The 23,982-nt window shown below is 44.6% G+C and overlaps 1 protein-coding gene across 3 annotated transcripts in view; it reads left to right on the top strand.

The window, feature by feature from the left end:
* The window catches only part of VPS53 (VPS53 subunit of GARP complex), a 63,723-nt gene that overhangs the window by 10,284 nt on the left and 29,457 nt on the right, over positions 1 to 23,982 (top strand). For 2 of the 3 annotated variants that reach the window (XM_048324558.1, XM_048324561.1), the window contains 9 exons: positions 7,207 to 7,293; positions 7,542 to 7,657; positions 8,774 to 8,893; positions 14,250 to 14,328; positions 15,231 to 15,374; positions 16,693 to 16,835; positions 17,480 to 17,621; positions 19,052 to 19,153; positions 22,414 to 22,508. In XM_048324558.1, the coding sequence (XP_048180515.1) occupies positions 7,207 to 7,293; positions 7,542 to 7,657; positions 8,774 to 8,893; positions 14,250 to 14,328; positions 15,231 to 15,374; positions 16,693 to 16,835; positions 17,480 to 17,621; positions 19,052 to 19,153; positions 22,414 to 22,508 (1,028 nt within the window). The remainder of the gene's footprint in view (positions 1 to 7,206; positions 7,294 to 7,541; positions 7,658 to 8,773; positions 8,894 to 14,249; positions 14,329 to 15,230; positions 15,375 to 16,692; positions 16,836 to 17,479; positions 17,622 to 19,051; positions 19,154 to 22,413; positions 22,509 to 23,982) is intronic. The other variant, XM_048324559.1, reaches the window with a different exon arrangement.

Here is a 23,982-nt window from a genome sequence, read left to right as displayed (position 1 = left end):
TTTTCTCTTCTTTAAATAGAGATCAGGAAACACTTTGGAGAATCAATAGAGGAAGGAAGGAGGAGATGAAGATGGACAGTGAGCACAAGAAGAGAGGGATGCAGGTGCTGCAGAGGGAAGTGGGAGTGGGGTCCTCTGCTGCTTTTCTGAGCAGTGTCCTGAGCCCCAGGGCAGCTGGTGGATGGTGACAGCCAGTCAGTGGCTTGTCCCCTCCAGCTTTGTGAGGGCTGGGTACAGGCAGTGTCAGCCTGGCAGGCCCTTGTGTGAGGGTGGCTTTTCAGGCTGCAGGTTGTGTTTCCCGCTGAACTGAGGCAGTCAGTGCCTGCAGATCTCCTACCTCCTTCCTGCCATTTGTTTATGTATTTAAACACATGCTCACTTCCAGCAATCAAATTCCAGTCCTGCTGCCTTGGTCACAGTGCCCAGGTTTGGCTCACGTGGAAGGTGTTGATGTGCCCCTGCTGCTGGGACAGCGCTGACTGTCATAAGCTCTTAATAACTAATTAAACCTAAGTCTCTGAAATATTTGGGGGCTATTTGGTGTCACAATCCCTGATGTTGTAAGCACCATCTTTCAGTTATATTCATTCTCTCCTGCCTGGCTAAGCTTTATCTCCTGGATTTTTTTAATGAATGCGTCATTATTCTGCAGTGTGAGCATAGGAAATATGACTTGTGTTAGATTTCAATGCCTTTTAAGATGGTGAATGGATTGGGGTTAAATATGGCGTTTTAAGCTGTGTGACTTTATATATTTTATGAAAAGTCGTGACACAGATTCTGTAAGGCTCCAGCTGAGTGATTAAAGTCCCATAATATTCTTTTGTAACCCATGAATAATAAGCAGGAGCTGAGCTGCCAAAATAAATCAAAAGTGAGTTTCATTCAGAGTCATTTCCCTAGTGAATTGTGACAGCTGGACAATGTCCTTCCCTTGTAGAGACACTGAGCTTGTTCTAGCCCAGAACACGTTCAGTGAACAGGGTTTCAGGTGAATGGCATGCCAGCAAGAAGTAGTGCTGTTTATTCTCATTCTGGCATAACTTTTGCCATCTGCTGCAAGGCAGAAGCAAGTCTGAGCTTGACCTTGCCTTGTGCTTCAGTGGGGATGTGCCTGTCCTGCAGCCTGAGGCTGGGAGTGGGGTTGTGTTTGTGCTGGCAAGAGGCAGGTGCTGGTGTTGGTGGTGTTGAAGGCAGTGCAAGCTGCGCTGTGACCAGTCAAGTGTGGGTTTGATGCCAACAAAGCAAGAAACCCAGCCTGAAAATAGAATTCCAACAGGGAGGAGATTGTGTCTCGCTGTGGATATTTAAAATTATTTTTTTCCCTTTTTTGTCTTTTTTTGATGTTGTTGTCTCACATTATTGGTGTGTGGTCACGTTTATTCCAGCTGTGTTGCTTCCATGCTTACAGCAGGTAAACTGACAGCAATTCAGTTTGGAGGGTTGGAGGTTTGGTTGCTTGGAGGGCTCCTGGTGTGGTTGTCCTTTCCCCCTATTTATATTTGCCTTTAAGGTCTCAACCTGTGTTGGTTTTGGCTGGGGCACAGTCCCATACTTGTGATTAAAATTAACTCTAACTCAAACCAGCATATGAACACGGATCTGAATTCACCTTGCAAAGTCTGATGTCATTCAAGTTGTTGCTAAACTTACCCCCCACAGAAGTCAAGCTCTGCTGTTGCAGATGTGGCTCTGATACTGCAAATAATCACCGACTGCAGTGTGCAAACACATCAGTACACAAATCAGCGGGAGTCCCTCAGTCATTTGCAGACTTCCCAAGTAAATTTAATGTGCTTTCCCTCTGATCAAACAGACCCAGGCAGCTCCAGCATGGAGTGAGGGTGAGCAGCACTGCCAGGGGCACTCGGTTATCCAAGGCCCTGCAGGACAAGGTGTGTGCTGGGCACAGGGAGGTGCAGCAAACACCTGCAATCAGGGTGTCAACAGAGACTCACAGCTTGGCTATTCTGAAATCGATGAAGAGAATAATGAGTGTCTACACGGGGAGTTTTTGCTGCGTGATAATAGTGTTTAATGTTGGGTGTGGAGCAAGGCTGTAGCTGCTCACCTGCCAGTAGTAACCTGCCATGAGGTGATGATGAAGCTGAACCATGGGGGCCAAGCCTGATGAAGCTCCAGAGGCTTTACTTTCTAGGTTGTGCAACTCCCACAATTAACATTTAAGTGGCCACACAGCTCTGGTGCAGATTAGGTGCCTGACTGTAAAACCCGTGTAAAATTACTCACTGGAGCAAAGCCACTCAAACCTCTGTCCCAGCACATCAGCACCTTTCTGGTGCTGCAGACGCCCCTGTGCAGGGCTGGGCGATGCAGTAAAAACTGACAGCTCAGAGAGGTGCTGGACCAGCCCAGGGGTGCAGTTCAGCAGTTAAGCTGCAAGGTTTTGACCAGAACTGCCTGGAAATCACCTCTCACTTCACCCTGTGTGTCTGACAGTGTTTGTGCAGCTGTTGAGAATGTGGGGCTTGATTTCCAAGCACAGTTTGGGGTTAAGTGAAGGGGCAGCTACAGCAATTTTAAGCTTCGTGCAGTGTGGGATGTAATCTGCTGATATAAAGTGTCCTGTGCAGCCTGAGTGGTTGGGATTGGAGCTGATGACACAAAACTGTCTCCTTCAGTGACAATTGTAGTAGTTATGTACTATTTACTGAACTCCCAGGGTAGAAATCTGCTAAAATCAAACCCCAGGGTGCTGAGCCCTTCAGGTTTGTCTGCTCAGGGAAATCAGCTGGCACTGTCCTGTGCTGAGACAAGCCCAGGCTTCAGCTGCAGTGGTTTATCCTTGGCTGTAAAACTTAAGGGTTTTCTCTGAAATGAAATCAGTCTGAGAATCAAAGTATATTTCCATCCTTTCTCATTCTGGAGGGACTCGTTTGTATGAGGTTTCAGGAGCAGAAATTGTGAGGCTGGTTCCAGTGTGTGAGGGTTTCTTTGAAATCTCCACAGCTGAGGCTCCTCAGAGAATTGGGGATGGGAACTTATTTTTAGTTGTGGTCTAGATTTTCATTGATCTGAGCTGTAAGTGTGGCAGCAAATGAAAGAAGCATTAACATTCGGTATTCAAGAGCAGGGACCAGGCCAGAGCATTAAATTCTCAGCATCATGACCACAGCCCTATTTGTAACATTAAAAATTCATTTGGATGCTGTGAATTTGGCAGATGTTAAGTGTCTATAAAACACTTGGTGGAGGGCAGCTTTCTGATGTGAATAACAACATTCAATTGAGCTATATATTGGCTAGAATCAAATAAAAATAACATGTTTCTAGCACAACAGCAGCAAGCAAATAGAAACCATGGAGGTATTTTAACCATTACTAGGGAAAAAAAGAGTGTTAGTTCAGTTAATCCCCAAGCAAGGAAATTTCATCTGAAAATTTGCTTTTTCCCTCCAGTTCAGTGACATCTTCTAGGAACACAGAGGCCTCTTAATTCCTATTTGCATATTTCCTGGTATTGAAGTATTTTCTTGCACAAGATTCCTGATAGGATGCATGAAGAGGTATTTAGAAATTAACACACCCCCTAATGAGCTGCTGGGTGATGGAGTGATGTGACAGCTCCGTACCTGGGCTGGGAGGGGAGGAGGAGGCTGTGTCCATCTGCAGCACTGCAGGGATTTGGAGAGACTGACTGTAATTCACTGGGCTGGTTTTTTTTGGCTGGAATAAATGTTGCTAACACTGTTTTTGTGTGTATGAGTGTCAACCTGGTACTGTAAGTCACTGGAACATAACCTTTTAAAGAATGCATCACTTCCAAATTTAACAAACAAGTCATAGTCTGGTCCCACCTCTCGCTCGGGTTATTTTCTTCCCTCCTTTTGCTGCTTGGATGATCTCGTGTGAAAAGGTGACACAAGGAATGATGTGTGGTCTGACCTTAGGAGTTGCTTGGGATAATGCCAAGGAAAGCTGTTTTTTAGGCAGTCTCTCAGTGATTCATGATTTACCTCTGCTCCCTATTGTTTTACACCCGCGCCTTTGGAGTCTTTTCCTGCCGCATCTCAAGGTGAAGGAGGTTGCAGAGCTGTAGCCCATTCATGGGCTGTGTTTTTCCCTCCAACTTTGGAGAATTTGGCAAACAGCAGAGCTGCTCACTGGCTGCCCAGCTTACCTGGGCTCTGGCTGTGAGCTGGAGTTGGGTTTTCCACCTCCTGTGTGCGATGTCTCAGCTTTCTGCATTTCCTCTCTGCTGCGAACACAAGAGCTCCCACTGCATAAATACTGGGTGAGAAACAGGGATGGCTGAAAACACATCGTGGCCTTAAACTGGGGGATCCTCTTGTGTGTTCCTCTCCATGAATGGTGTTTTTGGAACTTGCTTCTGCTGGGAAGTGCCCGCAAGGCACCCCTGGAACCAGGACACACCTGGAACTGGGACACCCCACATCCCCTGCTTCCCTCCTGCATCCAGGACGTGTGGGACACACTACACCACAGAAGGAGGAATGTGATCCGTGGTTGAAGCCTTGTACCACGCACTCTGTCTGGAGCTTCTCCCCCCATGGCTGGTCCTGCCCTCTTTGCTAAATTTACAGCTGTCAGAGCAGTTGGGAAGCCCGGGGTCAAACGTTCCGGAAAAAGCCTCGGACGCCGCTGACCGCTGGCTCTGCCTCTCGGCGGCCGAGCCATCTCCACATCGTATTTCTCAGCTGGTGCTGGGACTCAGAGGTTGCATAAAGTTGAATAAATAATGCTGATGGGTTAATTGTAGCTTGCAGGCTCAGTTGTTGATTAGAGTCATATGGTGTTTTTGCAGTACGTCGCAACCTTCATTTCAACATCCTTGTTTCGTATAACCACAACAGATTATGTCTCCAGTCTCTCTATTTATTCATGGTCCTGTGCCCCCAGAATGAACTGCTGGTGGAGGAAAGGAAATGCAGTAACTTCACTCCTGGTTGCTGTTTGGGGTGTGTACATTTACATGTTTCCCAGTTGCACTGATGAGGAAACCAATAAATTAGTAACGCAAGGTGAACCCTGTGCCGGGCCACAGCTGGGAGATTGCTGCCTGTCATCCATCATGGGAACCAGATAGACTGGAATAAAAGCAATTCCTATCCTCTTGATATTGTTTTTCCTTAGAATTTCTGTCCAAAACAAACCTATTAATAAAATGGTAACAAAAGCAGTAAGAAAATCCTTTAAAAATTCATGATTCGTTGTTCTAGCAGGAGCAGAGTGTGAAGGGAAATGCATTTTTTCCAATACAGTGTAGCCTTCAGTGTGGCTGTCTTTTCCCCTCTTCTTTTTCACCTGAAAGAATAGTCATTAGTTACATTAATAAACTTCTATATTACACCTTGAGCAATTAAACCTACTTTCATGCCCTAGATGATGGAGGAGATCACACTTCTTTAATTCATCAGATGGGGCAGAGCACATGGTGTCTCATTTGTGTTTTTCCAGAGTTTTTAAGGAGGTAAAAGTGTCAGGACCAGTGATGACACCAGTTTGCCTTATTTTTAGCAGATTTAAGTGCTCGGGGACAGAATCCCATTTTCCTCTGCTCAGTGTTCCAGGGGCAGATTTTAGGTGGGGAGTTTGCCCACCCTGAGTTTGCTGCTTTCCACTGAGCAGCAGGAACAAATTCACCCACTTTCCTGTAAATGGTCTCTGCTCTTTTTTATCACAATATTATTAAATATCACCATCAGAAAAATAGGTTCTTTTGAAGAAGCTCTGACTTCCCTGGGATCATGCAGAAAAATTAGCATTTGCCATTAGTGCTGAAGCAAAGGGAAACACAGCAATTGGCACCTGTGAAGAATTTCAGGGTGGTTCTTTAATTTTGTACAGACCTGTCCAAAGCTCAGACTGTGCAGGACCATTGGTGCTTGCTTAATAACCCACTTGAGTAATGTGCGGCAGGCCTGAGTACAGAGACAGAGCTAAAGATGTTGAAAGGAGCATTCTTTGCTTCTTTGCTTTGCACTTTATCCACAAGCATTTAAATGGAGGAGAAAATGTCATTCTTAAAGGTGACTGGTGCTCAAGGAGAGGCTGCTGGGGGTGTTCAGCCCTGGTGCAGCCACCCTGCAGCACATTTTTGTGTGTTCATGTCCCTCAGTGAACATCTGTCTGGCAACTCTGTGACACCAATCGATAAAGTGTTAACTTCCACATGATTCAGAAGATATTTCAGAGGAGACTTCCCCCCCCCAGCCTCTGGAAAATGATTTATAAACCATCTCCAACTTTAATACTTTTATTATAACCCAGCTATATTCCAGCAAAAGCTGCTGGCAGATAGTTTCCTCATCCATTTCCAAATGAAGATGTGTTAAATTTATTTGCTGAAGGAACTTGTAGCTTGTGCTGTAACCTTGGTCATGGGACTGGATATAAAAACAGAGGGATAGAAGCCCACTTAACAGCGGGAAACAAAGTGGAGCTGGAGCTGGAAATGTTATCAGACTGGGAAGGCAAAATGTGTTGAATTACTTCAGAAGGCAAATTTTGGACATGTGATTTTGGACATGTGGCTTCGCTCACTGAATCCACGTGTGGTTCACACTGGTTGTGTGAGGTCAGGGTGTGCCATGGTTGTAATAAAAGGGACCAGGTGCCACAGAAAATAGCACTAAAATCCAGGTGAGATCCATTTCCTGGGCTTGACCTCTTTACCTGCCAAACCTGTGCTTAGAAAGAGCCATTCCTGCTGCAGGTGGGTGGGAGGCTGAGCTGCCCATTCCAAAGGAATCAGCGTCATGTTTTCCACCAGGATAATATCCTGCTAATTCAGCAAGGGGTTTAGGCAAGCACTCAGTGTTCTATATGTGCATTTTTTCTTTATAATTAATGAAGAGCATAAGGGTCTTGTGGAGGTTTCATTTTTCTGCTCTAAATATGCGTTGATCAGGAGTTCTACCTATTTTTCCACACTTAGTGTGTCAAAATATAATCCAGTAACCTTAAAGAGCTGCTTTCATAGAATGTCTTGATGAAATTTTGCCAAAGCACTATTGTAAAATGGATACTGAAACCCTGGCCCACTCAGGTTCAATATTCCAACATGGTACACTGACTTTTGTTGTGCTGATGTTTTCTTTGTAAGAAAGCTGCTCCCCTGCACTGCCCCAGCCCCAGGGACTGTTAAGAGCAACTGTGTATTTCTTAGAAAGGTGAAAACTGAATGCAGATTTTCTTTCCACTCTGACCTTGTTTCTTTTCCAGGCCCTGGAAGAAGCCCAGAAAGCCATTCAACAGCTCTTCGGTAAAATTAAGGATATTAAAGACAAGGCTGAAAAATCTGAACAAATGGTGAGCAGCACTTTCTTTCTGGCCTTTGTGAGGGAGAGGACACTGACTTCTCCTGTCAGTCTTTTGTTTTTGTCCTTGGTCCTGACTGGTTGGTAATTTCCTCCTGAGCCTGTGTTGAGCCTGTAGTGTTCACAGGGCTGCTGAGCTGACACCTCCACAGTCCCAAAGAGGGGAGAGTGGCTTCTTCTCTCCTGAAAATGTTATTGCTGTGGCTTGATATTTAACCAGAATCCTTTTTCATTCACTAGGTGAAGGAAATCACCCGGGATATCAAGCAGCTGGATCATGCCAAGCGTCACCTGACCACCTCCATCACCACCCTCAACCACCTCCACATGCTGGCAGGGGGGGTGGATTCTCTGGAGTAAGTGTGGGTATTTTTGGTGGTGCTTTGACACCACTGCTGAGTTGTGAAGTTTGTGCAGTGTTCTCTGTGGGTCTGTTACAGCTGCCTGGTTTTTTGGAGGGAATTTTGCTTCACAGTCTGGATTTCTGCAGGCAGATCCTTTCCGTGTTGCTGTGAGTGACCCTCAGCCTGTGTTGTTGTGTTTAATAGTTTGCAGCATTGATTGCTTGAATTGCTCTGTTGATCCTTGGTGATAAGGAATGAGTCTGGCTTCATTGAGGAGTAAGGCAGCCCATTAGGATTCCTAACTCTTGGGAATTTGGGAGAATTTTTATCAGTCTTGCATCTAAAAACTGCAATGAGTTTTGGTAAAGGTCTGCTCTAGTTTTCTAGCCTGAGTTTAAGGAAACCTTACAGCTTGTACTGTGTATGAATTGGGGGTTAAATATTTCTAATAATCCATTGTGGGTTTTTTAATAGGCTTGAGGAACACACAGTCTAGGAAAATACAGTTTTTTACATGTTGCATCTGTGAAGTTGCACAGCCTGTTCTCAGTTTGTAGCAAATCCTGCACGAACGCCGGGTCATGAAGCGTTGAGAATAAAATTATACTTAGCCTGCTGTCTCCACTGGAATGATCCTAAAGGATGACATAAAAACAAATTAACTTGATTTTCTTTTTTTGCTGTCAGTTCCCTGTGAAAGTTATTAACAGAGAAGTCAAGGCTAATGGCTTTTCAGCGTCATTCTCCTCCAGAGAAGCTTTAGCTCACACTTTGTGTGTAATGACGAATGGCTTCACTCAGGTCATTACAGTGAAATAGCATTTACTGCCTCCGGACCCATACTGGGAAGCGGATGCATTCAGTAGTTTACATGTTCCTTGCCAAGTGTTGCTTTTGACATTTCTGGTTTTTTGAGGCATTGTTAGATGCGTGCCAGATTGGTTTATTTTAGCATGGGTTAAGAGAAATTTTAATGCTGTGGTGGAATGTTAATGAAGAGCTGTGTATTTTAGAAAAATAAATGTCAATAGGGACCAGCATGACCCAGTGGGGATGAAGTAACCTGTGGAATTACCACCCAGGATTTTCATTGAATCTGCCCTTGTAAATCCTTCATTTCCTCTGCAGGGCTATGACCAGGAGGAGACAGTATGGGGAAGTTGCCAACCTTCTCCAAGGTGTCGTGAATGTGTTGGAGCACTTCAACAAATACATGGGGATCCCTCAGATTCGACAGCTCTCTGAGAGGTAAAAGGTTCAAACCCATAGCACTTCCTTTCCTGCTGGGAAGGAAGGGTAAGAAATGTCTTAGGCAGATCCAGAGTCTCAAGGATGTGAAGTCTGGACATGGTCCTTGGAGCTTCTTTACAGCCAAAACAAACAGGTTAAAATGGGACAGAGTTTGCTCAAATCTGGAGTAGCCCATTCTGTTAAATAACAGTAATCAGTGGGGATGTAACTTGCTCTGTGCTTTTTACTGGCTGGCTTTTCATTTTCTTACCTGGAGGAACCTGTGGAAGTGCAAATTGTTCTGTGTGATCTTCACGTGCAGGTGTTTGTGGGGAGCCCTGAGGAGATGCCTTCTGCTCTGTTCAGCTCAGTGATGGGACTCAGCAGTCTGGCATGAAGCACAAACCTATTCATGCACATGGTGATGTCTGGGGCCCCCTTCTGCCTCAGCTGCTGCTGAGCTGCTGTCAGCCTGCAGAGCCCCAGGGCTTAGACAGGCAAGATTTCTCCTTGTGCCTTTGCCAAACTCGGTTATTCTGAGCACCTTAAGTCTCTTCTGCCAAAACCTGCTCCCATTGCCCAGTTCTGCTGAGATTTGAGGCTTATAGCCAATCTTCTTCTGCTGGGCTTGTACAGTTTTGATTTTCTGAAGCAGAGTTACACTTTAATTTGGTGAGTTTTGGTGTAACTCCCATGGCAAGTCCCCACCACCCTCGGCAGTAGCAGGTGAAGGCTCAGTGGTCACTAAGCCACTATTTCTCCTTGGTCTTGGCTTCATTTGGGGTGTGACAGCTGGGAGTTGAGGGAACAGGGCCCTCCCTGTTGTAGGGGACATTGCTGTCCCTGCCTGAGGTGACTTTGCTCATTGCAGATGTACTGGAAGGAGTCTTCCAGGTACAGTAATTTTTTTTTTTTGGTGACTCCCTTTGCTAAGACAGCAGCTGGCTCCCTGTGTTGTTTAGTGATGGAAACAGAGTTTGAATGATTTGTTTGTAATGTTTTCATGTAAATCTGTTGGACTTTCTTTATGGTATAGATACGTCTTCCAGAAAGCACAGATGGAATCCATGAAACAGAGCAAAAGAAAAATCCTCTCTGGATCTAGAGAGAGAGATGGGGCCTTGTTTAACAAAGCATTTGACCATAAGCATTTGCTTAAATGAACATGAACATCAAGGAAATGTAAACATATGTCAGTGCTTTTCTGAGTTGAGGCCATTGTCTATTCCAACGTTGTGCTCAGAGAGATTGCTTGCTTCATTTTCTTCCAGAGTGGTAATGCCCTTTGGGCAGAAACCTGCTGTCATTGGCCATTTTAAGGCCAAATATAAGTTAAGCCTTGGTCCAGAATTCTGGCTCTTTTCCCCTTTCTGGTGGATGATTATTTAATACTTTTGTAGTTGCTGATTGTTACAGAAACCAATTCAGGCTCGTGCTAAAAGGCCTGGTGGTTTCGAGTCACACCAGCGAGACTGGCAAGGACATGGAGGAAAACTTCTTTTGTTTTATTCTGCCTTCAAGATAAGGATCTGAAAAGCTCAAGAAAGTCTGTTCCTCCTATTTTTAGAATTGCCTCGGCAGGGTTTTCCTTCCAGTGTTTATACAGGGCGAGCTGCACCATCTGGTAGTGATAGAGGAGGCTGCTTGTGGGGTGAAAGGAGCTGCTCTGGGGTGCTGCTGGGAGCTCCTTACTGCTCTACATCCAGGCAGAAAATTCCTACAGGGAGGTCCATGGCACCATAATTCTGCTTTTGGAGTTTGACTCCATGTCTGTGTGCTAGGGCCTGGTTTGGAGTTGATTTTTCTCTCTCTTTTGCTTGGAAATCCTTTCGTGATTCATGAAACATCAGAGGAAGTTTGCCTGGCTTCTTGCAGGGATATTTTTAGACTGTGAAATTGCTGGGGTTTGATATCTCATGGATTTGTTTTAATGGTACAAGTGAAGCCTCTAGGATGTTTGGGAAGGCAAGAAATGCTTTAGTAGATGTTGGCACAGACCTGTGACAGTAACCAATGTCTGTTATATACAATAAGCCCATTATACACACTGCTAAACGAGCAGATTCTGTTGCTTTCTGAAATAAAAAGCCTCTTTTTTCATGGTGTGAATGGAGTGAAGCCAAGTATGAATGGGAAACCATGGGAAGGAGAAGTGCCTGCTCGGTGGTGTTGGATGTGCTCTTTTCATGGGGTATTCAATTTAGGTTGCTGTTTCTGGATGCTGTGAGAAGTAATGATGTGTTTTTAATGCTGTTTTCCACCTGTTCTGTCCCTTTGAAGATTTCCAACGAATAATTACAGGATTTTTGTTTGGTTACCTGGACTGAACTCTCAATTAGTTGGCTTCTTGTGCTGATCCTGTTGAGTATTGATGTAAAAATGTCACAGTTCGTATCTAAATGTAAATATTTTCCTAAGAGTGTTCCTAAAACAACTTCTAATGCGGTGCATTGGTAGCTGTTGTAGTAAACAGGAATATTTTCTTATCTCCCAATCCTCTGCTGTTTTCTGTCTGTGGAGGGAGGCACAATTAGTGGTCCCAAACCCACCCATAAAAGTGGTCTTGCAGGCCTAGCAGATAGTGGAAAAAAGCCTGGAAAGTATTTAGGAGAAAGATAATTATGAGTTTGCCACAGGAAAGCAGGCTGGCTCAGCCTCTTTTTATCTCAGCAAGCTGCCAGGCGTGGTTTAAGATTTCTGGTAGCTTTGGCTAAAGGAATTGTGGTTTCTAGTAATTGAATGTCATTTGAAACATAGCAGTGGGTTTTCTTGTTTTTATTTTTTAAAGGCGGGGGAAACGGAGAACAAAAGCCACTGATAATAAAACAAAAGTCAGTGGAACAGAAATCATTAATAGCTGGATAACCAGAGGGTTTGGCAACCCCAGGAAAAGGCAATTCCCTGCTGTGTGGGATGCAGGATGGCTGCTGGGATATCCCAGTGTGTTTCTGGGGGAACCTGCCCAGGGAAAAAAGCCTTATCAAACTCACCTGAGGCTCTGAGAGATCCTAAATCTCTTATCTGGGCTTACTGAGCCAATTGACTTTGTGCAAGTGGTTACACACACACACTCAGGCACATGCAGAGAGCTCCTTCAGTGCTGAATGTCGGGGCTTTTATCTCTGCAGTTTCCACTGCATGGGGAATATTCCGAATTACTGAAAAGCTGGCAGCTTTTCACAGGGGCAGTAATCTCCACAGGCTAAAGCAAGTGCCCCCTGTGTTTTCTGCCTGAGGTAGTTGAGCTCTACAGAGGTGGCAGAAAGGTTTTCTTGCTTCTGGGTGCGTGTTCATAATTGTGAAAATAATTGAGTGTGTCTGTGTGTGTGATTATATAAAAAGTGATATTTACTGGGAGGGCACTGGGGCTCCCTGTCCTTGCTCACACACACCCCTAAACTTTTGGCTACTTGAATGGCTCTGCCTTGTCCCTCTCTTAGAAAATATGAAGGAAAAAAAAAATTTTCAAACTTATTCTCCCTGTCTGCTTTTGAGAGATTTTTTATGCAGGACCTATTTTTTAAAAAAATACGTATTTTTAACATCCTACTTGAGCAAGTCATTCCTGCAAGTTTCTTAATTTAAGGATACGAGAATCCCCATTAAGACTATCCTTAAGTACTTTCCTGAATCAGAGCCTAAAACAACAAAGCTTGTGGACAGGGCTTTTAACTGCTTGACAGAGGCTCTTTTAAATTTGTTGAGTCTTCAGGAATCTGGCTGCTGCTCTTTTCAGTGCCTCCACTGTGTTGCACTGCAGCTGTTGTCAAATAGAAAGGTCCCCACAGCCACTCATAAGGAAAGAAGTATCACTGCTAACAGCTTCCAGTTGTTTATACAAACTCATTAATTTCTGTGACTCCTAATTCTACACACTTCTTGTTTCTTGATTATTTGGAAGATAAAAATTTTCAATCTGTGTTCAGTGTCTTTTTTTTTTTTTTTTGGCTTTTTTTCCCTCCCCCTTCTTTTCCTGGAGAATCAAAGGGTTTGGTTCTGCAATGCTTTCTCACATGAACTGCAAGTGCTTTCTTGTAGAATTGAAGTAGGAGTAAACCTGTAGCTGAATCCTTACTGATTAAACTTCTCACTCTTATCTAAATGTATATGAGAATTCCTTTTGTTTCCCAGTTATGAAGTTGTTAACTGGGGATCTTTACCTGGAAGAGCAGAGGAGTTTCTGAACATTCCTGTGAAGCAGAGAGCTTAAGCAAGAATTATGTTTGACATTGCAGGCAGGAAGCTTTTCCAACAAAATCCCTGTAAATAAATCCTGGGGAAGGCAGGTTGTACATCCAGTTAAATCACAGATATAAAGTTATATTTCAGCCATCACTTTTAAAGGACTAGAATTTTCTGCTTTTGGCACCATGAAAGAATCCAGCATTGTCAGATCATCTCGTAGGTTTTTGCTACTAATGGAACTCAAATGGGAAGATTAAAGAAGCAGATCATCCCTTGATAAGGTGGAGGAGCCTTAAACAAGCATGAAAAAAATTCCCAAGTCTTCTCCCCACAGTCTGAGCAAACATTTTCACAACAGTAAATGTCGCCAGCCTTGCTAAAGTATCAATCTCAGTGGAAAAATCCACTGCTTTGAGTGATCAGTTTAGCCCTGAAAGCATTTCCAGTATAATAAAAACTGATGGAAGAATTCAAGGGCTGCAGAGGGATATAAGTGCATCAGTGTTTGCTTTGGCACTTTCTAGTGTGTGTAGGCATTTCCATTTCCCTAGAAGTATCAATTAAGCTGTATTGACTTTTATATCTGGAAATTGGAAGCTTTCTTCTCTCAGCCAAATAAAGAGCAAGGTTGTGGTTTATTCTACTCCCGTTTCGTACCTTTGCTCTTTTGTGCTTCTCTAAGACATGGAGAATTTATAGGCTAAAACTGCTGCCAACAGTATTCATTTAGAAGTGGATCAGTACACCTGGAACTGTGAAAGGTTCATGGTGAAGATTGAGACATTGTGAAGCTTTTTACGTGTTGGAAACATATTTCTGTTGCAATGCGATCAATGTAAATGAATTTAAAAGTAGATCACACTGGCATTAAAGGAACCCTGCTGATTTCTCAGCTGATTAACTGGCCCTTATTGAAATACTAAATGGCAGCAGGGCAGGAGAATCCAGGACATGTTCAGCTGCAGCTGAGGGGTCAATGCTGTGGAGAGTTGTCATTCAAGGAGCAAACACTCCCAGTTTTGACACACAGACCTTCTTAGTGTGGATGTTTCCTCTTCAGCATCCTTTGTATCCCTTCCAAACCTTCATGCAGCTGTTGGTGTCTCAGTCACCTGGCAGTGATGTTTGCAGGCAATGGGACAGGGAGGTTATTGAGCCACTACCAAAGCCCTTTCTGTGTCCCCCTCAGGGTGAAGGCAGCACAGAGCGAGTTGGGGCAGCAGATCCTGGCTGATTTTGAGGAAGCCTTTCCTTCTCAAGGTACAAAGGTAAAGCTCTCACTTTCCCTCTTCCTCCCACTGAAAAGTGTCACTGAAAGCTGTTCAGCATACTTGGTGTTGGATCTAGTCTCATTTTTCCTCTCGATTTAGTCTCTGCCTGTTTCAGCAGTTCCTTTAGAAAGCAAAGGGTGGTTTCTCCTCGTTCCTGTCAGGAATGTGGGAGGGAAGTGCCACCCTTCCCCTGTCACACTGCACACAGCTACTGCAGAGAGGGCTGCAGCCAGTCAGGGAATGCCCCACTAATTCATGTGGGGGAGACCCAGTGGGATTTCCTTGGGGTCTCACCCAGTCCCTGGGTATTTGTTTGTCACAAAAATTTGTGTTTTGTCCAGAGGAAGCCAAGCACAGGCTGGCTGTTGATGCAGTGCCACCAAGTTTGTCTCTGGTTTACTCAGCACAGATACAAACCATGGCTGGGGCTAAGGCACCAACTGTGCTTCCCCAACATTGTGCATCCAAACATTTGCAAACAGCAAGGGGAGTAGGTGTGAATTTGAATTTACTTCCAAGGAAACACAGGTTCTGTCTTTCAAAGTATGAACTCTGCTTGTTTCTTCATCCAGCTGACAAGTACAGGAATGAGGAAACTCTTTGGAACAGTTGGTGAAGGGCAGATCTGTGTCCATGTGAAGCAGCACCAAAACAGCCTTTTTTAAAAGAATGTTTCTAAATTTTCTGTCTTTACCATGGAAGAACTTCACGGCCAGTGAAATGGAAGCAGCTCAGTTTTCATCCAGCAGAAGAAAGATGCAGCAATAAATGAAGAGTAGCAGCAGCAAAGGGAATAATAGGAAAGGATAAACCCAAAATAACCTGAATGCAGTACAGTTTACAATCACCCATTCAACTTCTTTAACCTGAAATCATTTTCTTCCTGTTTATTTTGACAGAGGACTGGTGGGCCCAGCAATGTCCTACGTGATGCCTGCCTGGTAGCCAACGTCCTGGATCCCAGGATCAAACAGGAAATCATCAAGAAATTTATTAAACAACATCTCTCGGAGTATCTGGTCCTTTTCCAGGAAAATCAAGATGTAAGGGAAGCTTAGCAAGCTACATTTGGATTTCACATTTTGCTCTGCTGGCGTTCCCAAAATTCACGCTTCCACAGGTTCCTGTGGTGAAAAGTTTTAATCCCAAGGGCTTGGAAACTGATTGTGGGTGTGATCTGGAGTGGCTGATGAGCTGTGAGTCGGTGTTATCTCTGCCAGGATGGTTTCCTCCCACCTTAGACCTCAGTTTCTTATATCATCACTAGAAATGTTTTCTCCCCTCATGTAGAAAAGAAATAAATTCATGTTAGGTTGATTGCCTGCCCTGCGAAGGGTTGAAAAATGAAACTCTGAAAATTGCAAACCCAACACCACCACCCCCAAACAAACAAGAAACGCCCTAAAATGCTTAGAAATCTGAGGGGGAGGGATTTCTAGGAAGTTAATTATCTTTGTATCTAATTTTTAGGCTTCCTGTCCTGATGCTAACAGCTTTTTAAAAGTTTACCATAACCTTCTTGAATTTGGAGAAAAAAACCCCACACAAACCAAACTCACCTTTAGATCAAAATGTATTTTATCAATTTCAAATGTTTGACATAGAATAGAGAAAGGCTAAAATGCCTAAGTTTAAATAACATTTTTCCATCAAAGATTTCTGGATTAATCTTTCTTCTTTTTGACCAGAAAGCACAATTATTGAGGGGAAAAATCCCATCATGCTCAGGTTGTAAGAATTTTAGTTGGAATTTAAATGTGAGTTGAATGTAAGAATCCAGGAATTCCTGCACTCTCGTCCCACTGTTGACTTTAACCTCTCTGTCTGTGAAACAAAGAGGGTGGGATCAAATGAAATATTATTGGATTGAGTTTTCAATAATCTCTGCATGATTTAGGAGTACTGTTATCCTCATTTTCAACAGAACTTGCTCTCTTAATTCGCACAAGATAGGATTTTCAGTCTGGCATGTGTTTAAGCACTTGGAATCCCAGAATCATTTAGGTTGGAAAAGACCTTTAAGATCCTCGATTCCAACCATGTCCAAGCTTAGCGCTAAACCCTGTCCCTAAGTGCCACATCCACACACCTTTTAAACCCCTCCTGGCATGGTGACTCAGCCAATTCCCTGGGCAGCCTGTTCCAGTGCTTCATAACCCTTTCAGTGAAGAGATTTTTCCTAATATCCAATCTAAACCTCCCCTTGGAGCATTCAGAGGATATTAATAGATGTCCAATCAGCTCTGATGGATCGCCCGAGCTCCTCTGCAGAGCAGCAGCAGCACAGTTCTTAATATTAGCAACTGCTGCTGCTAAAGATGCTGTTGATGCTAAAAAAAAGTTGTTGTCCATGGGATTCAGGTGGCCTGGCTGGATAAGATCGACCGGCGCTACGCCTGGATCAAGAGGCAGCTGGTGGATTACGAGGAGAAGTACGGGCGCATGTTCCCGGCGGAGTGGTGCATGACGGAGCGCATCGCCGTGGAGTTCTGCCACGTCACCAGGTGAGCTCCACGCAGCTCCTGCTGCCTCCCAGCACGCCCAGCTTCCTGGAAATAAAAGGCTGGCTTGGCTCCTGCCACACTGATCCATGTCTAAAGGCAGGCTGCAAAATATCTCTGCGGAATTGTCGGTGATTTAAAGGGAGCGAGGAGTGAAAACCCCAAGAAGCGTCGCTAAAACGGGGAGAAATTGAAGCGATGTGAAAATCAATTTTCAGTGTAACAGAGGTAAAAATCAGTAGTATTTCAGGCCAAGTGGAGTAGCACGAGCTGACTGTGGTGTGTGTGCCTCAGGCCAGGCTCTTTGCCAGCCAGAGACAGGGAAACAGAGGAAGGTGCCAGGTGGAGTCCCAGTAGTACCATTGCCTTTATTCTGGGACCCCAGTGCTTCCCAAGGCTGGATCCTGAGGGCTTTCCCAACTGGCTGCTGCTAGGAGATGGGGTTCTATTACCCACAGAGCTCAGAACAACTGTGGTTGTGTTTGAAACAGGATTTGCAAAGCAGTTTTATGTTAGAGAGCCTCTTAGGAATTAGCCTGAATTTTGTGATGAAAGTGTCTGTGGGGAATGGACTGAGTTCCAGTGTTAGGTTTCAGATCTTTATAGAAAACCACATTTGTTTTTTCTATATCCCCTCTCTCTTGCAGGGCAGAGCTCTCTAAGATCATGCGCACAAGGGCGAAGGAGATTGAGGTGAAATTGCTTTTGTTTGCAATTCAGAGAACAACCAACTTCGAAGGGCTCCTGGCCAAGCGCTTCTCAGGCTGCACTCTTGCTGATGGCACAGTGGTAAGGGGATTTCTGAAGAGCAGTCCTTTACTCAGCAGCTTTCTCAGGAGAAAGAAACCCTCTCACACATAGCTCAGGTAGTGGAGACTACAAAAGGTGTCACCTGCAGCCTCTCCTTGCACTGGGTGTTTAATGTGACTCTGCTCAGTGCCCTGTAGCTGGAAAAGTGGTTTTTGGTTGTGTAGACTGTAGAGAAGATGGCACAGGGCTCACAAGAATAAAAATACAGTGCTTGTGTACTTTTTGTGGTTCTCCTGGGGCCCTGTGCTGTTTGAATCCACATAGCTATGGAGAACCACGGAGTGATTATGGTGTAGTAACTGCCTTGTAATGTTTGTTCTCTACGTGTCAGTGACACGTTAGAGCTAAAAGTCCCCTCTTCTCTTCCTTTCTGGTTACCACACACTCCCCACCCACATGGTGCCAGCTTTCAGTCCCACATTGTTGGCTCACTCTGGCTTGCAGGGACATTGGTAGCTTCTGCTTTGTCTCTTTTGGTAAATTGTAAAGGCAGAACCAAGAGAAAAAACTCAGGGAATATCTCTGGAGCCATCTCTGAGCTTTTCCTGCCTGGAATCTCAGCCCAGAGCTCTGTCAGCCAAGTGCCCTGGGAGCACAGAGCATGTGTGGCTCAGAAGCCACTCTGGTTTGAGGTTGGCTTCTCTGTCCAGCTGGTGTCTTGAAGCCTACTTGGATGTGATAATTCAGCCTCCAAGGAAAGCCTGCTGGACCCATTTGTCATTTGCTGTGGGTGCTGCTAATTAAAAAGGGAAGTCCTGGAAGGTTTTTCCTCCTGTCTGAATTTAGATCTCTCAAGAATATGGCTTTATTTTTTCTGACAAATTTCAAACAAAATTTGCAGCTTTAATTAAATTTGCTTCACTGGGTTGTTATAAGTGAGGAAAACAGAAGGGGAGGGTGTGGTTTCAAATGACAGAAAATCCCATGTTTCCCCCTTTGTGACATGCCTAGAGGCTGTGCCACTCTGGCTGTCATCATCTGCCCTGTTTCATACCCAAAATGAAGGCCACCATTATAAATAGCTGGCTGGTGAGTGCAGAGGGGGGACAAGCAGTGGGAGCAGCAATTTGGGGTTTATTGCAGGTAAGGTTTTGAAGCTGCTGTTGTGGTTTATCCCAGCGGAGACCACATGCTTTGGAGTGGGGTTTGGGAGAGTGGAAATGTGACACTGGTCAGAATGGCCCTTCAGGGAGGATTCAGGCAGTGTGGGTGCAAACAGAGCAGGGGCTGAGGAATGGAGTGTGCTGGGGAAGGATGGAGAGGGAGCCAGGATCTGATCACCTCTGTTGGGAGGAGGCAAGTTGCTGGGCAATGCTTTGAAGGGCTCAGGAAAGCAAAACATGGATGCAGCTGTGTGCCAGAGGGCACAAAACTGCCTGTTCTCTAAGAAGCTTCCTCTTTTCCAACAGAAGAAGCCAGAAGTGCCACCTCCCTCCACCAACCCCTTTCTGGAGGATGAAACTGGGGCAGAGACAGATGAGATTGTGATCGAGAAAAGCGATACGGACAAAGTAAGTCTTTGAAGTTCTCAGTTGTCAGCAAGGCAGCCTCTGTCAGAATCTCCTGTGGGGCCTAAGCTTTTCCCATCCCATTGATTTGAAAAGTTTGTTTTCACAGCAATTAATTTAGTGCAGTTTTGATCCTTTGTGCAGCATTCAGGCTCCCAGTACGACCATGCTTTGCTCTGGCTCACTTCACTGAAACCAAAGCAATCTTTATTCCAGTTAATAGTGCGGAGACAATCCTGCCACGTGAGAGTGAGTTGGATTCTGTTCTAGCCTGTACAACAACAGCTCAAATGTAACTACAGGATTTCTGTCAAAGCAAGATGAAATAGCTGTTTGGGTTTTCAGATCCCCAAAGAAGCTCCTCTACAAACAGTTGCAATTCATATTTTGCCCTGTCAGCCAGGCAAACTGTCTGGAGTCACCAGGCAACTCACTGGACTTTCAAGTGTCAGCTTTAGATTTTTCACTCCAGATAAATCACTTCTGGGATTTTTATCTTTACACTGCTTTTCATCCACTACCTCTGCAAAGCAGGCAACACCTAACTGCTTGAACCAGCACAGGGCTTCCAAAGCCCTCTGCAAACATTAAAGGGTGAATGGTAAATGCAATTGTTTTAATTGGCACCAATATCAAAGGCTGTATTTTTTATGCAGCAGATGGGGGTTTTCTAAATGTTCAGTTGTGAGTTACTTGAGGCTGGTACTATCTTCTTATTTAGGGGATTTACAACCCTGTAAATGGACCATGTACAGGTGTATCCTGATTGGTGACCAGGGCCTCAGGACCTACTCAAATCCGTGCCCCTGGGGAGATGAGGAGATGGTAGCTGTCCACCAGCACAGTCTGATGCACTGCATCCCCTCCAGATTTTCACGTGAGCAGGGCAGCCCCTCTGCCTTCATCCACAGCCAAAGTCCTGAAGCAGAATGGTTTAAGCAAAGTTTTGCTCTTTTCACTAAAATACAGCTTGGACAGTTGGTATTGTGGGGAGTTTATCAGTGAGACAGAGACTGGGAACTTGGGGAGACACTTCCGACGCATTTTTGCTTTCCGATATCTCACGGCTGGAAGGTTGGTGTTAGGAGGTGGTGTTAGGAGGCAGGTGAAGAGATAATTGCAACAATTAGGGCTGGGTTTATTGAACAGCAGAATGCAGCAGCTCAGGAGCTTCTGAGAGAGGAATTGCTGTGCTCCTTGTACCTGGGGTGGCTGTTGTGAAGCCATCCATGGAGATATCCCTGGAAATGGTGTTGGTGGTGAGGTTGCCCTCTCCTTTTGGGAATGCCCTGTGTCAGTGTCACAGTGCTGGGCTCTGCTGCCCTGCAGCCTCCTGTGTGCCAAGTGGGCTCCAAGATTTCAGTGTCACAGTGCCAGCAGCTGCTGGGTCATTCTGAGAGTCTGGAAGTGCTGCAAGTCTCATCTGCTGCTGTCACTGCATGAACAGCAGAAGGGACACAGAGTGTTGAAGGGTTTTCAGTGGAAGAGCCCTTCCAAGACACCAGTCCTGAGAATTCAAGACTCTTGGGAATCTAAGAGGGAGCGCAAGAATTTTGGGGGGGAAATCCATGCTAAAAAAGCACCTCTTTTGGTAATCCTAGCAGTTGGATTTAATCTGTTTACTTTGGATAGTAATGAAAGGAAACTGGGCCAGCTGCAGACCTCCTTACTGTGACAACAGTAACCTTTTATTATTTCCATCAAACTCAAGGAGGAAATAGCTTAAACATCTGCAGCTTTTGGACAGGGTTGCACACTCAGAAATATAGCTTCACTGCTACTGTTAAAAGATTTAGTATTCCCTGCACCAGCCATGCTGGGAGCAGCGTGATGCAGAGATGCACAGAGAGCCAGGCCTGCTTCAGGAGCTGGCTCTTCCAGCCTGGTAAACATGGTGAATCTGCAGCCTCGTGCTGGCACTGCCATGCCAGGGACTTGGCAAATGTGAGGTTTCTGTGGTTCCCAGCCATTGCTTTCCTCCCAGCTCCAGTGAGTGTGTGCATCAGGCAGAAATGGGCACTGGCAGAGGGATTTGGGTGGAGGATGCCCAGGTTCTGTCCCAAGGCTGTTAAAACTTACATTCTTCTCTTGGTGATGCCAGGCTCATAGAGGTGGTCTGGCCTCCATAAAACCATTTCCTCACTTTAGGTTTGCAGCCATAAGTTGAGATTCGTCGTCTGGGGTTGAACTATTGCTGAGAAATGTTTGCCCTGTCACACTCTGGTAGTTCTGCCACATTCTTAGTGCCAACTCCTCTGTTGTTTAGGAGAGAAAGTCCTTTAGGCTCTCTCATTTTGCTGCTTTTGTTTGGCTTTTATTGCACTAAAAAAAAAAAATCAGCTGGAAAAATTCATATCTTCATTGGCTGGGAGCTGATCTTGGCTTTTTGTGGGGAGAGAAGCAAGAATTCCATTCCAGAGTCACTGCAGCGCTCTTTGCAGCCAGTGAAAAGTTGCTGGTTTGCTGGGAAGCAACAAGAGAAATTACCTATCAGTAAAAAATAATAACAATCTAGCTGTAGGGCAAAAAGGAGCTTAAAGACCCTGCCCAGCCTGGTGCTTACACATGCACAAATTTAAGTGTGTGAGTAGTCCCAGTGGCTTTGGTGAGCTGAGCTTGGCCATGGTTAGAGTGCAGCACTAAGATGAGGGTAAATAGGATGGCTCCCAAATGGCACATGTGCTTAATGCTCTTAATGTGATTTAAAAATAGAAATCTTTGCATCCCCAGAAAGAAGTTTCGCAGTGAAAGCAGGCCTGTAGTGTTGCCTGTATAATTCTGGCTCCTCCAGTAATTACATGCTGTTTATCTAAATAAAATTCACTCAGATGAAGCCTGTAACTTTGAGTTATTACCCTCGATATTCCAAAATGTAAGAATTCTTCAATCTTGCTTCCAGTGAACTGCTGCATTTGATTTCAGAGGGGACTAGTGGAGCCTTGTTACTGCTTGAAGGATTCAGGGAGTTTTATTTGCAAACTGCATTAAGATTCTTCAGCTGAAACCTGTTAGCACAGAGCAGCCTTCTCTTTAAGGCTAAGAATATTTTACAAGTGGAAAGATAATTCCTTGGATTGCTAACAGCTCTCCAAGAAGGAGGGGAGACTTGGATATAATGACATTTATATGCTTTGATTGTTTGACAGCAAGTTTCTGTGTTGCAGTATCTCTAAAGATTTATATCCTTCTGTGCTGTTGCATTGCTGTTCCTTCAAGGTCTTACAGAGCAGGTTTGAACCAACACTCTGAATGTTTCCTTGCAGCCAAAGAAGCCAAAGGTCCCTGACAATCCTTTCCATGGCATTGTTTCCAAGTGCTTTGAGCCTCACCTTTATGTGTATATTGAGTCCCAGGACAAGTGAGTAACCAGCCTGAGTTTTGGGGTTCGTTTGCTTCCGGACGTGTTGGGTTGTACTGGATTCTGTACTCAAGCTGCAGAAAATTAATTTATTGAAACTCTGCTGCCTGATTTCATCAGAAGCAGTGATTGTGGTTTGAGAAACTTTGAGTGGGACCTTTGCTTGGACAAAATGAGTGTTCAGAGGGCTGTGGAGTTTGGTTTTGTGTGTAATTGCAAAGGGCTGCAGGAGTTGTGCCCGCTGCCTTTCTGGGGAAGAGACTTTGTATTCCTGAAATTACTTCTGTTGCCTCTGCAATTCCCACTGCAGACATATGTCTTTCTTTCATCTCATGTCTTCCACAAATGATAGAGTTGGGTTTTCTGTAAAATACATATGTGGCTTTGTGGCAGAGGAGTTGCAAGATTTGCTTTGTAGAAATAAGTTATTTGAGATCCTTAGATGAAAGCTGCTGTAGATGAGCTGGCTGTAAGATAACGTTATCATTGCTCACAGATTGGGACTTTGTCAGGGCCTTTAATCCCTGGCACCCTTCTTCATCTTCCTCTTTGACTTGCAGCAAAACAATTCCAATGAAAGGAGTTTTCAGAGCTCTCACCACACTTTCTTGTGCACCTTGATTCACACCAGGGTTTAAATAACATCTCAGTAACAACTGCAGTGCCACCTGAGAGAGGAGATAGTTGAAAAAGGTTCAATTTAGTCTTTTAACAAAGATTAGTGGCTGGAAAGGAGGAGGAGGTGCCTGCTTCATGTATCTGTGTGCTCTTCTGTCTTCCAAGGCTTTACACATGAGAGGGTGTGTAACTCGAGGCTTGTAGTGTCCTGATTATGTCCAAACTCCATGATAACCATCTTGAAAAAGCTTTTCCATGTCCCATCAACTTTTTATGCTTAAAAAACCCCCCCATTAAATAGTTGAAACCTTGCACAGTGGTGTGTCCTGCTGGGTCTAGGTTCTGCTCTGCAGCCTAACAAAGGGAAACTGATATTTCCCTCTGCCCTCAGCCAACTGAGCACAGACTTGTTTGAGTATTTCTTCCCTTCTCACTGGGGGCCATTTTAATCCCCATTTTGGTAATTCTACCCCACTGTGCTCCTAGCCCCTTCAGTTGCCTTTTTTTTTTTTTCTCCTTTTCCTTTACAATCCTGAGATGTTTTATATTAGCTTTATAGCCACAGGCTGCAGGGAGTTCAAAGAAAAACTGCCACAGTATTCCCCATGCTGCCCCTGGCTGCCAAAAATTGCTTTCCTTCATGGTTTTCTCTCTTCTTCCTTTGATTGAACTGTTGAGGAATCTGTTGCCGATGTCTGAAAATGAGATGTTGCTTAGATCATTAAGTGTATGTTTGAGCTCTGAATAGTGAGAGTAGCATGATGGTTTTGTTCATCATTGCCTTAAATCTATGGCAGAAAAAAGCCTGGACGTTTTCTGCCAAAAAAATTGTTTCCATACCCATTTAAAGAAACAC

Source organism: Corvus hawaiiensis, chromosome 20 (genome assembly GCF_020740725.1).
Source record: "Corvus hawaiiensis isolate bCorHaw1 chromosome 20, bCorHaw1.pri.cur, whole genome shotgun sequence".
Lineage (NCBI taxonomy): Eukaryota > Metazoa > Chordata > Aves > Passeriformes > Corvidae > Corvus > Corvus hawaiiensis.
This window is presented reverse-complemented; position numbering and strand designations above follow the sequence as displayed.